Source organism: Mustelus asterias, chromosome 10 (assembly GCF_964213995.1).
Source record: "Mustelus asterias chromosome 10, sMusAst1.hap1.1, whole genome shotgun sequence".
Taxonomy (NCBI): domain Eukaryota; kingdom Metazoa; phylum Chordata; class Chondrichthyes; order Carcharhiniformes; family Triakidae; genus Mustelus; species Mustelus asterias.
Genome location: NC_135810.1, coordinates 57818524 through 57836579, shown reverse-complemented (window position 1 = coordinate 57836579; position 18056 = coordinate 57818524). Strand labels below are relative to the sequence as shown.

The 18056-nt window shown below is 43.8% G+C and overlaps 1 protein-coding gene across 3 annotated transcripts in view; it reads right to left on the bottom strand.

The window, feature by feature from the left end:
* LOC144499613 (progesterone receptor-like) overlaps positions 1-18056 on the bottom strand; it is a 314135-nt gene that overhangs the window by 67241 nt on the left and 228838 nt on the right. For 2 of the 3 annotated variants that reach the window (XM_078221768.1, XM_078221769.1), the window contains one exon: positions 15733-16035. The exons of the other annotated variant lie outside the window; for it this stretch is intronic. In XM_078221768.1, the coding sequence (XP_078077894.1) occupies positions 15733-16035 (303 nt within the window). The remainder of the gene's footprint in view (positions 1-15732; positions 16036-18056) is intronic. 3 annotated transcript variants of the gene reach the window in all.

Below are 18056 nucleotides of genomic sequence, written 5' to 3'. Positions count from 1 at the left end.
TTTTCTTGTTGTTTTACTCTGCAAGTTTCTTTTTTAAACATTTGGCTCTGCCAGCTTTAACAGGTTTGTTTTTCTACATCTGTCTTTCAGTTTCTTTAATGCATGCATCTTGTAACTATCCATCTTTTGTGAACCCACATTACTCTGGCAATATTCAAATGGGTCTATTCCCCCAAAGAGAGGCATTCAGGTGAGTTTGATTCTCCAGATTTCCATTAAAACAGGATACTCACAGATGTCTGGCTAGAGGCAGTTTCAAGATAATTCATCCTCATCCGCAAATATAATGGTGCACTTTCACAGACTCATTTGTGAAACAAAAAGAATTATTTCTAAGAAAACAGCAACTATAAGGCTGAACCCAGCTCCCGGCAGAGATGGAATATTTCTAAGGCCGGGTTTCTCCAGCCTCTGCAGCATTTTCTGGTGATGAAGGCAGCTCACTATTGGCTGTCGGTGGGACCGGAAGATCCCTACAGTATCTTGCATGACTTGTCCGTCCTTCCGCAAGGGGGTGAGGTGGGGGGAGGATCCCTTTCACGTGGGACCAGAAGATCCCTACAGTATTTTGCATGGCTCGGCCATCCTTCCGCAAGGGGGTGAGGTGGGGGAAGGATCCCTTTCACGTGGGACAAGAAGATCCCACCTGCAGGAAGAACTGGCAAATCTCAGCCTAAAAAACCCTGGGCCAGTTAGGGACTGGAATTAATGGTTTCTGCAGGGTGGAGGATTTGGAACAGTACCTTTTTCAATTAGGTTTCTAATCCTGTCTGGTTACTGAAACAAATTCTAGTCAGAGGGCAACAAGAAGTGTGTGCAGTTCCAAGAAAATTAATAGTGTTAGGTAAAAGGTTTAATTAAAGAATAGTTACTGCAGGGAACAAAATGTTTATCTGTACAGCAGAAGCCTGAGATTGTAACAAGTTCAGATCTTTGAAATAAAGGTTACTTTTTTTAAAACTTGATTGTTATTATCATGTTGAGTTTGCCTTGGGAATTGTGACAATAACAAAACAAATGAGTAGCAGCATGAGAGAAAAGGCATTTCACACAATGGAGCAAAGCTTAGTGCGATCAATGTCAAAGGTGGATCAAAATCACTGAAGATGATTATCAGTGCAGCATTACAAAAAAAAGATCAGTGGAACAGCACCCTTCTGTGTTGTAATGATTCTATGCTTGTACAGAAATACAGCAAACTGCAACACGGACAAGGGGCCATTTAGACCAATCAGCCATGTTAGCAGTTTTCCAATGTGTGAGCAAATAGTTCTAAACTTAGGGGTATGGTATGTAGAGTGTGTTGATGCTGTGCCTTTAAGAAATGTATTTGTGTCATGTTTCTTATGCAGGATTTGTTTTAGAAATCATAGAAAGAAATCATAGAAACCCTACAGTACAGAAAGAGGCCATTCGGCCCATCGAGTCTGCACCGACCACAATCCCACCCAGGCCCTACGCCCATATCCCTCCACATTTTACCCGCTAATCCCTCTAATCTACACATCCCAGGACACTAAGGGGCAATTTCAGCATGGCCAATCAACCTAACCCGCACATCTTTGGACTATGGGAGGAAACCGGAGCACCCGGAGGAAACCCACGCAGACACGAGGAGAATGTGCAAACTCCACACAGACAGTGACCCAAGCCGGGAATCGAACCCGGGTCCCTGGAGCTGTGAAGCAGCAGTGCTAACCACTGTGCTACCGTGCCGCCCCTCAGTTTTAGTAGTCAGTTCTCTTAACCAGTGCTGCTTTGTCTGTAACTGGCAGCCCCCGTTGATACTGCAGAAGCATAATTGCTCCTAATTTCTGGAATGTTTGTTATTTTAGTGTTTTTCCCTGGAATTTTTCAGAGTAGGGCTTGATTAGTTAATTGACAGGAAAAAATCATATGACTGGGCAGGACCAGGCTTACACAGAGAAATCAAGTCAGTTGCTGCTTGGGATCTTTAGAGAGAGGTAGCTTTCACTGCGTCTCATTTTCTCTCTGGATTTGGAGACTGGTATCTGCCAGAAAGTAAGTCTCTTTCTCTGAAGGCTGCCCTATAGGAGTCAGAAAACAGGTGTCTTTCTGTATTTGATCAGAGGGATTAAAAGGCTGGAAATCAAGCATCCTATGTTCTTTTTTTGATGACTTGGTCAGAATAGGGATTTATGTTTGTGGGGATATTGCTTACACTGGAACTATAGAGATAGTTACTTGTTAAGAATTAAAGCTTGTCATGTTTAAATATTTCAATTCACAGAATCATAAAATCCCTACAGTGCAGAAAGAGGCCATTTGGCCCATTGCGTCTGCACCGACCACAATCCCACCCATGCCCTATTCCCGTAATCCCTCAAATTTACCCTGCTAGTCCTCCTGACACTAAGGAGCAACTTAGCATGGCCAATCAACCTAACTCACACATCACTGGAATGTGGGAGGAAACCGGAGCACCCAGAGGAAACCATGCAGACACGAGGAGAACGTGCAAACTCCACACAGACAGTGACCGAAGGCTGGAATTGAACCCGGGTCCCTGGCGCTGTGAGGCAGCAGTGCTAACCACTGAGCCACCGTGCCACCCCATTAGTATTGGTGTGTTTACCAATTGGTAAACGTTAAGCTAATTCTTTTTGTTACATTTTAACTGTGTTGTTAAATAAAGTTTATTTTAATAAACGCTTCCCAGTGGGTCAATCGAATCATACCTGGAGCAAAAGCCCTTATGCTCACCCGAATGCCAAAATCAAAAAGAAAATTGGTGTCTAGGCTAACTTCATTATACATTTGGAGTTTCTGATCTGGTCTCTTACAAAGAGGCAGTCAAGAAGAAAGAGGCGGGTACTGCAGGAATCCCCTGAGTGCACCAAACTCACCAACCAGTATTCAGTGCTGAGAACTGCTGAAAGTGATGGTTCATCTGGAGAGTTCAGCCTGAACCAAATCCAAGGCACTAAAGATGGCTCAGCAGTACAGGCAAGCACAAAGAAGATTAGACAATACATCACTATTGATGGGAGATTGGATAGTTAGGGGGGAAACCTGTTTCCATGGTCAGACATGAATCCAGGATGGTTTGTTGCCTTCCGGGTGCCAGGATCAATCATGTCACTGAATGGCTGCAGAGCACTCTGAGTGAAAAGGATGAATAACCAGCGGTTGTGGTCCAGATCTGTACCAATGCCAAAGGTAGAAAGAGTGATGTGCCCCTACAGTCACCATTTAGGAAGCTAAGTAGGAGACAAGCGTGATCTCAAAAGTAGTAATCGCCAAATTACTCCCAATATCATCTGCAAGTTAAGACAGAATTACGAGGATAAAGCAGATGATGTATGGCTGAGAGATAGTGCAGGAGAGAGGGTTTTTTGATTTGATTTGATTTGTTTTGATTTATTATTGTCACATGTATTAGCACACAGTGAAAAGTATTGTTTCTTGCGCGCTGTACAGACAAAGGTTTTAGATTCCCAAGACAAAGACAGCAATTCTGAGAGAGCTGGGACCTATTCGGGCAGAATGGGTTGCACCTAAATAGAGCCAAGACCAATTTCCTTCTGGGGCGATTTGTTGGAGCAATTGGTGATAGTTTAAACTAACATGGCAGGGATGTGGGAACCAGGCGGTAATACTAGGGAGGAACACAAAGGTACACCGAGAATTGGGAGAGACAGATAGCACCAGAATAGGAAATATAAAGATTCGAGGTGAGATCAGAGTAAGAGGATGATAGTAAGTGAATGGACAGTGTGTGGTAAATAGGATTGGTGAATTGCAGACCCAAACAGCTATGTGGAAGTCTGATGTTGCCATATGATCTGGTTTAACAAAGGGCAGAACTGGGTTTTAAATATTCCTGAAACCAAAAGAGAAAATGCTGGAAAATGTCAGCAGGTCTGGCAGCATCTGTAAGGAGAGAAAGGAGATGATGTTTTGAATCCAGATGACCCTTTGACAAAGCTGCAAGCCTGCGGAGATTTTCCAGCATTTTCTCTTTTGGTTTCAGATTCCAGCATCCACAGTAATTTGCTTTTATTAAATATTCCTGGTTGCGAGGTGTTCTGAAAAGATAGGGAAGGAAGGAAAGGAGGAGGGATGACAGTATTAATTAAGGAGTGGTGGAGAAAGAGGATGTCCTTGACGGGTCAAGAACAGAATCTATTTGGATAGAATCATGAAACAATAAAGAAACAATTGCATTGCTCAGTGTAGTTTATAGGCCAAAAACTAGTGGGAAGAATGTTGACGAATAAATTTACAGGACAATTATAGAGAAATTCATGAACTATTGTGTAGAAATAATGGGGGACTTTCATTATCCGACTATAGGCTGGGGTAGTAGTATTGTAAAAGGTAGAGAGGGGCAAGGGCTTCCACAGTGTGTTCAGGAGAATTTTCCATATCAGCATGTTCTCAATCTAACGTGAAAGGAGGCATGAATAGACCTGATTCCTGGGAATGGAGTGAGACAAGTGGATCAAGTGTCAGCTTAGGGGAGAGTCATAATATCATAAGATTTAGGTTGGCGATGGGAAAGGACAAGGAGCAATTCAGAGTAAGATTAATCACTTGGAGGAGGGCCAACCTCAATGAGGTGAGAATAGATCCGACCCAAATAAATTGGAATGGCAGAATGCTGGAAAAAACTGCAACTGAACAATGGGCTGCCTTTAAAAAAAGAAATAGTTTGTGTACAATCAAATTACGTTTGCACCAAGAGAGGCAGGACAAATAAATCCAGAGCTCCCTGAATGTCAAAAAAGTTAGAGGGTAAAATGAAACAAAAAACTTGTGTTTATGACACAAGTCAGATGAAAAATACAATTGAGAATCAGGTTCAGCATAGAAGGTTGAGAGGGGAATTGGAAAAGCAAATAAGAGAAGCAAGAAGAGTATGAGCAGAGACTTGGAGCTAACATAAAAGTGAATCTAAATGTCTTCTTCAACATATAAATAAGAAATGGGTGGTGAAAGGGGGAGTAGGGTCCATTATAAACCTAAATGGAGACTTACATATGGAGGAAAGGGACATAGCTGGGTACCAAATGAATACTTTCATACGTGTTTACCAAGGAAGAAGATGTTACCCAAGTCATGGTGAAAGAGGAAATAGTTCAGAAATTCGAAGGGTTTAATATTGAGAAGGAGGAGGTGTTAGATAGGCTGGCTGTACTTAAAGTTGATAAGGCACCCGGATCAGATGGATGGAAATTGCAGACATACTGGCCATAATTTTCCAATCCTCCTTAAGTAAGAGTGGTGCTAGAGTTCTGGAAAATTGTAAATGTTACACCCTTATTCGAGAAAGGTTGTAATGATAAGCCCAACAACTGATCAGCCAATTTAACACCAATGGTGGGGAAGATTTTAGGAATGATGAATGGAATTTTCCAATCTCCCTGCCAATGGAGGGTTTCCCTGTGACAGAGCCAGCGAGGCACTGTTCATGTTGGCGGGTTGGAAAGATCCCACTAGTGTGAAAGTCTGGAAAATTCCAACCAATGATTCCGGATAAAATTAACAATCATTGGACAAATGTGCATTGATTACGGGAAGCCAGCACAGATTTGTTAAGGGCAAATTAGCTTTTAACAAACTGCTTAACAAACTTGGAGATTTTTGATGAAATAACAGAGAGGGTAGATAAAGGTAATGTTATTGATGTGGTCTACATAAATTCCAAAAGGCGTATGATAAAATTCCACACAATGGATTTGTGAACAAAATTAGAATTCCTGGGATAAAATGGACAATAGCAACATGGATATAAAGTTAGCAGAGTGATATTGTAGTGGTGAACAGTTGTTTTTCACACTGTAGGAGGGTTTATAGTGGATTTTCCCAAAGTTCAGTATTAGGATCCCAGCTCTTTCTAATATATATACATTAATAACCTAGCATGTTATGTATAATTTCAAAATTTGCAGATGGCATGAAACTTGTAAGTGTTGTGAATTGTGAGGAGGATAGTGTTAAACTTCAGGACACAAACAAGTTGGAGGAGTGGGCGGACAAGTCGCAGATGAAATTTAATGCAGAAGTGTGTAAAGTGGACGGCATGGTGGCACAGTGGTTAGTACTGCTGCCTCACAGTGCCAGGGATCCGGGTTCTATTCCCGGCTTGTCTGTGTAGAGTTTGCACATTCTCCCCGTGTCTGCATGGATTTCCTCCGGGTGCTCTGGTTTCCTTCTACAGTCCAAAAATATGCGTCTTAAGTGGATTGGCCATGCTCAATTGCCCCTTAGTGTCAGGGGACTAGCTAGAGTAAATGCATGGGGTTGTGGGGTAGGGCCTGGGTGGGATTGTGGTCAGTGCAGACTTGATGGGCCGAATGGCCTCCTTCTGCACTGTAGGATTCTATGATGACTCTATGATGATTAATTTTTGGAGAATGAACATGGAGAGACAATGTAAAACAAAGGTTACAATTCTTAAGGGGGTGCAGGAGCGGAGGTACTTGGGGTATATGTGCACAAATCATTGAAGGTGGCATGGGCAGGTTGAGAGCATGGATAGTAAAGCAAACAGGACTCTGTGCTTTATACAATAGGGGCATAGAATACAAAAGCAAGGAAGTTATGATAAATATATTTAAAACACTGGTTTGGCACCACACTTTAGGATGGATGTGAAGCATTAGAGTGGGTGTGGAAAAGGTTTATGAGAATGGTTTTGGGTATGAGGAAAGTTGGTTATGTAGATAGACTGGAGAAGGTTGAGAGGAGAATCCTCATTGAATCCCGACAGTGCAGAAGGAGGCCACTCAGCCCATTGAGCCTGCACTGACAACAATCCCACCCAGGCCCTATCCCCGTAATCCCACATATTTACCCTGTTAATTCCCCTGACACTAAGGGGCAATTTATCATGGCCAATCCACCTAACCTGCACATCCTTGGACTGTGGGAGGGAACTGGAGCACCCGGAGGAAACACACGCAGACACGACACGGTGAGAATGTGCAAACTCCAAACAGACAGATTTGATAGAGGTATGAGGGGCTTGGACAGAGTAGATAGGGAGAAATTGTTTCCATCGGTGGAAAGATCGAGAATCAGAAGTCACAGATTTAAGGTGATTGGCGGAAGAAGCCAAGGCAACATGAAGAAGAATGTTTTTATGTAGTGAGTCGGGAATCCTGCTAGAGAATGTGGGTGTCGGCGGATTCAATCATTATTTCAAAAGGGAATTGGATCATTATCTGAAAAAGTAAAATTTGTAGGGCTATGGGAGGAAGGCAGGGGAGTAGCAGTAGGTGAACTGCATTTGCAGACAACCAACACAGACTTGACAGGTCAAATGACCTCCTTCTGTGCTGTAACAACTCCATGATTCTATAATCATAGTAACACTTCTTGTTCCTCTGCCCCTTCAGCCCCTTTTGTACAGTTTCTGTCACAATCACTAACCTTGTCTGATTGTGGAATAGCTGTAAATTTTTGCACCAATCATTCCAGGCCTATATTTAGTTCAGTGATATAGAAGTAGTCCCCGAACTGAATCCTGTGGATTACTATCCACTACTAACCACTCTGAAAAAGTTTTCTTAACTCCTGTACTCATTTCTACCTTCTAACCAATTTTACCTTATTCCTTTCTCATTATATCCCAGATGGTATCTTGTCAAAGGCTTTCCTGCAGTCCATGTCCACAATGAAATCAGTCCCTCCATTTTATCCATCATGCTGTTTTTCTGAAGTAAATTATTACCACCATCTGAATCCTCTCTCTCTCTCTTTGTAATAATATAGGATTTTATATACTTCATGAGAATTAGAAGCAAAAATCAGATTATTGACGGGATAAAGAAAGAATTAAACAGTTGATCTTATTTTTGAAAGTAACGTGCATATTCTTGTGGAATGTAAAACTGAACAAAATAAATATAGGTTCTGAGTGAAGACTTAGCCAAAAATGGTAAATTAAGTAACCAGTCTGCTTGCATTTGACTCCTCTCTGTGAATTTTGGCTAAGGCTACTGGGGAGAATTTAAACTAGATAGGTTGGGGGGAGGGGAGCTAGAAGAGTTGACTAGGATCAAGGAACTAATTGATGGGGGGGAGGATGAACAAAGAACAAAGAACAGTACAGCACAGGAAACAGGCCCTTCGGCCCTCCAAGCCTGTGCCGCTCCTTGGTCCAACTAGACCAATCGTTTGTATCCCTCCATTCCCAGGCTGCTCATGTGACTATCCAGGTAAGTCTTAAACGATGTCAGCGTGCCTGCCTCCACCACCCTACTTGGCAGCGCATTCCAGGCCCCCACGACCCTCTGTGTAAAAAACGTCCCTCTGATGTCCGAGTTATACTTCGCCCCTCTCAGCTTGAGCCCGTGACCCCTCGTGATCGTCACCTCCGACCTGGGAAAAAGCTTCCCAACGTTCACCCTATCTATACCCTTCATAATCTTGTATACCTCTATTAGATCTCCCCTCATTCTCCGTCTTTCCAAGGAGAACAACCCCAGTCTACCCAATCTCTCCTCATAGCTAAGACCCTCCATACCAGGCAACATCCTGGTAAACCTTCTCTGCACTCTCTCCAATGCCTCCACGTCCTTCTGGTAGTGTGGCGACCAGAACTGGACGCAGTACTCCAAATGCGGCCTAACCAGCGTTCTATACAGCTGCATCATCAGACTCCAGCTTTTATACTCTATACCCCGTCCTATAAAGGCAAGCATACCATATGCCTTCTTCACCACCTTCTCCACCTGTGTTGCCACCTTCAAGGATTTGTGGACTTGCACACCTAGGTCCCTCTGTGTTTCTATACTCCTGATGACTCTGCCATTTATTGCATAACTCCTCCCTACATTATTTCTTCCAAAATGCATCACTTCGCATTTATCCGGATTAAATTCCATCTGCCACCTCTCCGCCCAATTTTCCAGCCTATCTATATCCTGCTGTATTGCCCGACAATGCTCTTCGCTATCCGCAATTCCAGCCATCTTTGTGTCATCCGCAAACTTGCTGATTACACCAGTTACACCTTCTTCCAAATCATTTATATATATCACAAATAGCAGAGGTCCCAGTACAGAGCCCTGCGGAACACCACTGGTCACAGACCTCCAGCCGGAAAAAGACCCTTCGACCACTACCCTCTGTCTCCTATGGCCAAGCCAGTTCTCCACCCATCGAGCCACTTCTCCTTGTATCCCATGAGCCTTAACCTTCTTAACCAACCTGCCATGTGGGACTTTGTCAAATGCCTTACTGAAATCCATATAGACGACATCCACGGCCCTTCCTTCATCAACCGATGCAGGGGTAAGGAGAATTACAAAATTAATGGTAGAGGAGAGGGTGCAAGTGAATGAAGGCGGTAATTTAGATAAGGGAGTAGAGGGAGAGGGTGTTCGCGACTCATCAAAGCGGGTCCAGATAAAAGCTGGAATAAGGACACTTTGGCCTGAATGCACGAAGCATTCGGAACAAGGTAAATGAGTTGATGGTGCAAATCAGCACAAGTGGGTACGATCTAGTGGCCATTACAGAAAGGTGACCAGGACTGGGAGATGAATATCCAGGGGTATCAGGCGTTTAGGAAGAATAGACAGGAAGGAAAAGGTGGTGGGGTCGCGCTATTAATAAGAGATAATATCAGGGTAGTACTGAGGGATGACATAGGCTCTGAGGAACAAAACGTGGAATCATTATGGGTAGAGATGAGGAATAGTAGAGGGAGAAAGACACTAGTAGGTGTGGTATATAGGCCCCCAAATAATAATGTTGAGGTAGGGAGGGCTATAAACAAGCAGATAAGGGATGCGTGTAAAAACGGAACGGCAATAATCATGGGGGACTTCAACATGCACATTGACTGGCAGACTCAAGTCGGTAAGGGTGGAATGGAGGAAGAGTTCTTAGAATGCTGTCGGGATAGTTTCCTTGAACAGCATGTTACGGAACCGACGAGGGAACGAGCTATTTTGGATCTGGTATTGTGTAACGAGGTAGGTAGAATTAAGGATCTTATTGTGAAGGACCCTCTTGGGTCTAGTGACCACAATATGGTCGAATTTCTGATTCAGATGGAAGAGGAGAAAGTTTGGTCCCAAACCAGTGTCCTCTGTTTGAACAGAGGGAAATATGATAGGATGAGGGATGAATTGGCTAAGGTAGACTGGGAGAGCAGGCTGGCAGGTAGGATAGCTGAGGAACAGTGGAGGATTTTTAAGGAGATCCTTTTCAGTTCTCAGCAAAAATATATCCCAGCAAAAAACAAGGATTGTAAGAAAAGGGAAAACCAGCCGTGGATAACGAAGGAAATAAAGGAGAGTATTAAAATAAAAACAGCTGCGTACAGAGTGGCCAGAAATAGTGGAGAAACAAGTGATTGGGAAAAATTTAGGAAACAACAAAGAGAGACTAAGAAAGCGATAAAGAAAGGAAGGATAGACTATGAAGCTAGGCTAGCAATTAATATAAAAAATGATAGTAAAAGTTTTTATAAATATATAAAAAGGAATAGAGTGGCTAGAGTGAATGTTGGACCCTTGGAGGACGAGAGGGGGGAGTTAATAGTGGGAAATGAGGATATGGCTGAGTCTTTAAATAAGTTTTTTGTGTCGGTCTTCACGGTGGAGGACACAAATAGTTTGCCAAATATTAACGAGAGAGGGTTGGCAGCAGGAGAAATACTTAATACAATTAATGTTACCAGAGAGGCAGTGCTGGGTAGACTAATGGGACTGAAGGTGGACAAGTCCCCGGGTCCGGATGGAATGCATCCCAGGGTATTGAAAGAAATGTCAGAGGTAATAGTGGATGCGTTAGTGATTATTTATCAAAACTCGTTGCATTCTGGGGTAGTGCCGGTTGATTGGAAAACGGCTAATGTTACGCCGCTGTTTAAAAAAGGAAGGAGACAAAAGGCGGGTAACTATAGGCCGGTCAGCTTAACGTCTGTAGTAGGGAAAATGCTGGAATCCATTATTAAAGAAGAGATAGCAGGGCATCTGGATAGAAATGGTTCAATCAATCAGACGCAGCATGGATTCATGAGGGGAAAGTCGTGCTTGACGAACATTTTGGATTTTTATGAAGATGTGACTAGGGCGGTTGATGGAGGAGAACCGGTGGATGCGGTGTTTTTGGATTTCCAAAAGGCGTTTGATAAGGTGCCCCATAAAAGGCTGCTGAAGAAGATTAGGGCACACGGAGTTGGGGGTAGTGTGTTAAAGTGGATTGGGGACCGACTATCCGACAGGAAGCAAAGAGTCGGAATAAATGGGTGTTTTTCCGGTTGGAGGAAGGTAACTAGTGGCGTGCCGCAGGGATCGGTACTCGGGCCGCAACTATTGACCATTTATATAGATGATCTGGAGGAGGGGACGGAGTGTAGGGTAACGAAGTTTGCAGACGACACAAAGATAAGTGGAAAAGTGAATCGTGTGGAGGACGGAGAAGATCTGCAGAGAGATTTGGACAGGCTGAGTGAGTGGGCGAGGATATGGCAAATGGAGTATAACGTTGATAAATGCGAGGTTATACACTTTGGAGGAAATAATAACAAATGGGATTACTATCTCAATGGAAACAAATTAAAACATGCTACCGTGCAAAGGGACCTGGGGGTCCTTGTGCATGAGACGCAAAAGCCCAGTCTGCAGGTACAACAGGTGATCAAGAAGGCAAATGGGATGTTGGCCTATATCGCGAGGGGGATAGAATATAAAAGCAGGGATGTCTTGATGCACCTGTACAGGGCATTGGTGAGGCCGCAGCTGGAATACTGTGTGCAGTATTGGTCCCCTTATATGAGGAAGGATATATTGGCATTGGAGGGAGTGCAGAGAAGGTTCACCAGGTTGATACCGGAGATGAGGGTTTTGGATTATGAGAAGAGGCTGAGGAGATTGGGTTTGTACTCGTTGGAGTTTAGAAGGATGAGGGGGGATCTTATGGAGACTTATAAGATAATGCGGGGGCTGGATAGGGTGGAGGCGGAGAGATTCTTTCCACTTAGTAAGGAAGTTAAAACTAGAGGACACAGCCTCAAAATAAAGGGGGGTCGGTTTAAGACAGAGTTGAGGAGGAACTTCTTCTCCCAGAGGGTGGTGAATTTCTGGAATTCTCTGCCCACTGAGGTGGTGGAGGCTACCTCGCTGAATATGTTTAAAGCGCGGATGGATGGATTCCTGATCGGTAAGGGAATTAAGGGTTATGGGGATCAGGCAGGTAAGTGGTACTGATCCACGTCAGATCAGCCATGATCTTATTGAATGGCGGGGCAGGCTCGAGGGGCTAGATGGCCTACTCCTGCTCCTATTTCTTATGTTCTTATGTTCTTATTAAGTTTAGTAGATGAAATATTTTTGTTCAGCTTAAACTGAGAAAGGTAAGCCATTCAGCAAGGTAAACCACACTTCTGAATTTAACAAAACTAAATTTTAAAGTTTAAAAATTGAAATGAAAGTCCAACAAAACACACTTCAAAACCCATTCTCAATTCTATCTCCCCATGTCAACTTCAACCAACTGCAATATAAACCAGTACAAAACTAGAACATTCTGGATACACTCAGTGGGACTGGCAGCATCAATTGGAAATGTTGGTCGGGATTCTCCCAAAAATATTCTAAGTGTTGAATTCGCATGAAAACTGGAGTAAATCACGTTGGTTTTTTCAGTGGAAGTTCAGAGAAGAATCTCCCACACTTTGTGCACTGCTGAGTGCACCAGTGTGAATCACGTAACAAATCAGGTATTCCTGCTGGAGAGGCCGGCAGCATAGTGCTGAGCAGGCCACTGTGCATGCACTGATCTCTCAGCGCCAAGATCGGTGCATGCGCAGTGGCCCCTGTCTGCCGGCCTCCCGATCACGAGCCAACCCCACGTCGCCGGCCCTTCACCCCTCCACGGGCCGATCGCTGGCCCCCTCCCAACCATGCCCAGCCTCGACCCCACTCCTCCTCTTGGCCCGCCCCGATCTCCAGCACCAACCCCAACGATGCCTAGCCCCCCCAAATCCGACAGTCCTAACCTGAACCCCCCCACCTCCACCCCGGCGGCCCAAACCCCCCCCAGCAGGTTCCCCACCCCCAACACCTCAAAGGCCAGCCCCAATTGTTGGCCTCCCTCCCTCCCCCACTGATTCTGACTGCAGAGTGGCAGCGGGACACCCCCACCCCCAGTGATCGCCCCCCATAGGCCCACAGCAGATGTGATGGACCATGTGGCTTACTCCTGCTTCTGGTTCTTATATTCTTCATGTATTCTGAGCACAGTGCAAACTTAAACTGTAATGGGAAACTAATACATAATGCCTAGAATCAATAAAAATCATTAAATGCAGCAGTTCTTAATAAATTAACACCTTTGAATTCATGAAAGCAATTCACTATCAACATCATTGACCAGAAACTAAACTGCACGAGCCATATAAACACCAGAGCAGGTCAAAGGCTCGGAATCCTGTGATGTGTAACTCACCTCCTGACTCGCCAAAGCCCTGTTCACAATCTACGTGGTACAAGTCAAGAGCGTGATAAAGTACTCTCTACTTCCTTTCAATCCCTCTACCACCAGTGAATATTGCCAGCAGTATGTACTATCTACAAGATACACTGAGGAACCAAGGTACCTTAGGCAGCATCTTCCAAACCCACAACACTACCATCCAGAAGAACAATAGCAGCAGACACCAGCGAGCATCACCACATGGAGGTTCCCCTCCAAGTCACTCACTACTCTGAAATACATCACCATTCCTTCACTGTCATTGGGTCAAAATCCTGGAACTCCCTCCCGGACAGCACCGTGGATGTACCTGCACCTCAGGGACTGCAGCGGTTCAAGAAGGCAGCTCACCACCACCTTCTCCAGGGCAAATAGAGGTGGGCAATAAATGCTGATCTAGCCAGCGACGGTCACATCCCATGAATGAATAATAAAAAGAGAGCTAACGTGTACACCCAGCAAGGGATCGATGCCGAGAGTGTGGGTCAGATATATAATATATAGAGGGCCGAATTTAATGCCTTCCTGTAAGGTGAGTTTGGTCATGAGGAGGGCACTTATTTTGACAGGTGGGGAATCAGCCACTTTCCCACCTCTGTCCTGGTTAAGATTAGGATGGGAAGGTTCACAGACATCCTCTCACCCCATTGCCAGTTGGTACCCTTGCCAGCAGCAGGGAGCAATCGGCCCATGGAAAATCCGGAAATCAGTCCATGATTCGTTTGCTTGCAACCTTCAAGTGGGGTTCCTCGTTCAAAGCACTCAGTATCTGATCGGGAGACCTACCATTGGGAGGAGCAGGGCCTGCTGTGAGCCATGCCTTGCTCCTATTTGCTGACCACTCTCCCCTTGTGACCCCGGTCCCCTCCCCCACCCCACAACCCCCATCATACCATCACTCAGCTGTGGCCTGGGTCCCTTGGTGATGCTTCCAAGTAATGCACAGATAATGGCTTGTGATTGGTGTGCAGTCCCTGGCTGGGGAGGAGGGGGGGTTGGGGGTGGGGGGAGGGAGGGGGGGGGGGGGTTCCAGATTAATGCCCCGGAGTCCATGAGGGAATTCCTAGCATTGTTCAGTTAATTGCTTGTTTGGTACTTAATACGCTGGGGCTTCCTGAGAGGAGACGATATGGGGCCTAGTGGGCAACACCCCCATTAAATAGCCTTATTTTCCCATGATCCCTGTGAATGTGACTCCTCAAGGGATCACTGGTTCTTCTTTTAACAAGCATATAATTATTTCAACTACATTCTATATTTCTCTTTCTCTGAATGACAAAACTGTTCTATAATGTTGTATTCGCTTTACGGTTTGGAAATTGTTATTTAGGAACCATGTAACCTATTTTTAAAGCCTGAAAAAATTCAATAGGATTTTGTGAAATTTATGAATTTGACATTATTCATAACATTCTGCTGCAAGTGTGATTACTGTCCATCTCCAAGGAAAATGTTATTCTACGCTTTTTATTATTTTTATAAGGGTACGATCCTTTTATTTTGTCCCATTTCCTTTGGTTGACAGTCACATTTTAGCTGTGGAAGTAACAGCAGGAAGCCAGGAAGTCTTCTTCAAAACTCCCACGAATATATTCTCAGCCAGGCATCAGAGAGCAGCCCAGTATGAATGCACCCACTAATATTTCTGTCCTTCTTGTGGGAGGCCCCCTAGCTTTTATCAAATGTGCTTCACAGCAACACAGTTTTCAGCTGCTCCCTCATGATGTGGGGATCAAAACAAGACCTGTTCCTACTCCATCTATACTTCTTTGACAGTGTATTTTGCTGCTTTGATATGCTCTGCTACTCATCCAGGAGCGAATCTGTTTTCACGTATGCATTCTTAGGAATTGATACTTAAACAGAAATTTCTCCAGGTACGGGAACTTTAACAACATTTGCAATGAACACAGGAGGGCCAATTTTAACCTTTGGCATAGAAACAAATTGCTTGGGAAAATGGATTGTATGGTGAGTTGAATTCCACTCGTAGTTGATGTGGGAAACCAGAATATCGTTTTGTTGTAAGTAGGAGATGCTCCACTCAGGTTAAGGATTCAGGCACAATTTAAGATCAAGTAAGTACAGGCATCTGCTTTTACTTTATCTATGAGTACTCAATGGTGACAGTAAACTCAAAAGTGTGTTCTGCTGTTCAGCGATTAAACCCATCACCTTGATGACCATAAATATCACCACAAAGGAATTAAAGAGTGTAGTGTGCACTATGTTGTCTAATGATTGGAACTTTATCACTTAAACTCATATGGTTACCTGGTACAGATTTGGCCCATTTAACAACAGCTACAAGTTGCCTCTCACATAGCCTGTTCAGGCTGGTTAGCAGATAGTTAGGCGAGTCTGGTTGACTGTTATCATAGCCTGCATAAACAACTTCGGGTTCAATTATCTGTAAAATGGAAACGAGTGTCGGCGTGAACTGGACCCCTCGAGCTGAGTGTAATGAGACCTTTGGCATTGCAACTGGACTGACACTAGATAGTGTCATTTCGGACTGCAGAGAAGATGAGTTGTTTCCGATGTTCTTTAGTTTACTGAATTTCCTTAGCTTTCGGGCTGAAAAACAAAAGATAATTGCCTGTTCAACGACTGACCTTTCAATCCAACGTCCATCACTGTTTAGTTTACAGACTTATACTTCACAATGATCCAAACCAACATCTACATTGGTTGGATTTTGTTTGATCTCACTTTTCTCAGTTTCCAAATTCAGTTTCCTCTGAATGTGTAAATGGATAAGCCGCTGTCTCTTAAACATATTGGTAAGTCACATTTTATGTGAGGAGATATAATGAGAGATAAAATGTGATGTTGCCAGGCATCAGCACTTTGGCTCTGACGAGGCAAAAGTCATGTGAGATTATGTGGCAAGATCAAAGGCATTTATATTACAAGAAGTACGCTTTCATACAATGTTACTTTGAGAAAGAAAACGTGGGGAGGTGCTTTCAATTTAAAATACGTTTCCTAGCTAAACAATGCTTAGAAGAGAAAATTTAAATATCTCTTACCTCTCAGGAGAAGTCCTTATTTTCATTTCAATTTTTCAGACCCTGATTCTGGGTCTCCCCTCTCTGCAGGGAGCCACTCTGAAGATGTCAGCTATGGGAGTGGCAGTGACTGCCTTCATAGAGAACCCTGTACCATTAGCATCCAAGCCAACCTTGATGCAGGTTGGGAAGCAGACGAGCTGGGAAAAGTCAGTGCCAGTTGGGTATACAGGTACACCCAGCTGCCATTGACTTCTTTAGGCTCCAATGTCTCTCGTTAACCTACTGAAAACATCCCATCATTACAAAAACTTTCTAATGTAAATTTGGTTAAAAAAATAACAAAAGGGGAGTGTATTAGCTGATGACTGTAGGAAGTCAGGACAGGGAAAAAAAATAACACCCCTGAAAGTTGCCGTCAGGGAGAAAAACCTTCTGATGCCTGGCAATATTATCTGTCAAACTTCATTGCAAGTAACATATGGTTTGCATATATCTCATCCGGATTTAACACCCCCCTGGTAAATGTTATCATATACAGAGCACACTGATTCAAAAGATAGATTTTACAAATCCACGAACCAGGCACAATGCTCTGTGTGCCGGAAGCATGAAATGGTAAATTCCACCCAATTTTGCGCACCAATATTTTAGCTCCATTTTCAGCCTAAAATGGAGGAGATTTTCATACCGGAGTCAATTTTGCAATATAGTAATTTCACATTCAGTCTGCTTATCGTGTGCACGAAGAGCTCGAGCTTCCCCAGTGCCAGTTATAAAAGAAGAATCATGGATGGAACTTTGCGCTATCTTTGCATACAAGATTTTTTTAAAAATCGGTGCCTATTTTTAATTGATCGCTGTGAAAGAAAAACATGGACTTCTACAACTGTTTTGTTGAGAATTATTTATTAAGTCAGGGACCAACATAATTTTTGGTCGGAAAAAAAAACGACCAAAAAGCCTTTTGCAACCACTGTACCAAAATCTGAGCAAAGCACATAGATACCGAGAGTGAACTGCGGTCATTAGTGGAAAAGACAAATATCAGCCAATTGCGGTACTTCAGCATTAAAGATCTTTTTTGCGCTTCTAAAGCAGCGAGAGCCATTCGATCTCTACAAATTTTGAAAAGCTTGCAGCGGAGCACACACTATTGCTGGTTAAAATGAGCTAAATGGTTGTAGCGCCAAGCCAGTTTGAATGAAGAGGGTCTGCAAGTGCAGGTAGACACCATCATGAAGTGACGCAACCACATTTGTTCATGGGGGAGGCCAAACCCCCTAGCTTGTAAAGTAGGCACAAAGCATTGCAGTTTTTTCAGCACTGTCTTCACGACTCAGAGGACGACCTGGCAGGAGGTCTGGAAGAAGGCGGACAAAGTTAAAGCATGAATATTGTTGTAAAGTAGGAGCACAAGACATTTCTGAACAAGAAGGAAAGTTGTAGTTGTACATGGCAACGCAAAATGCTTCACTGACACAGATGTTAGCAGGTATATAGCAAGTAAGATATTAGAAAGGTGGGGTGGGGGAAAGCAGAATCATGCAAATTACGTTATTTCATGCTGGGGAAGTAATTGCACGA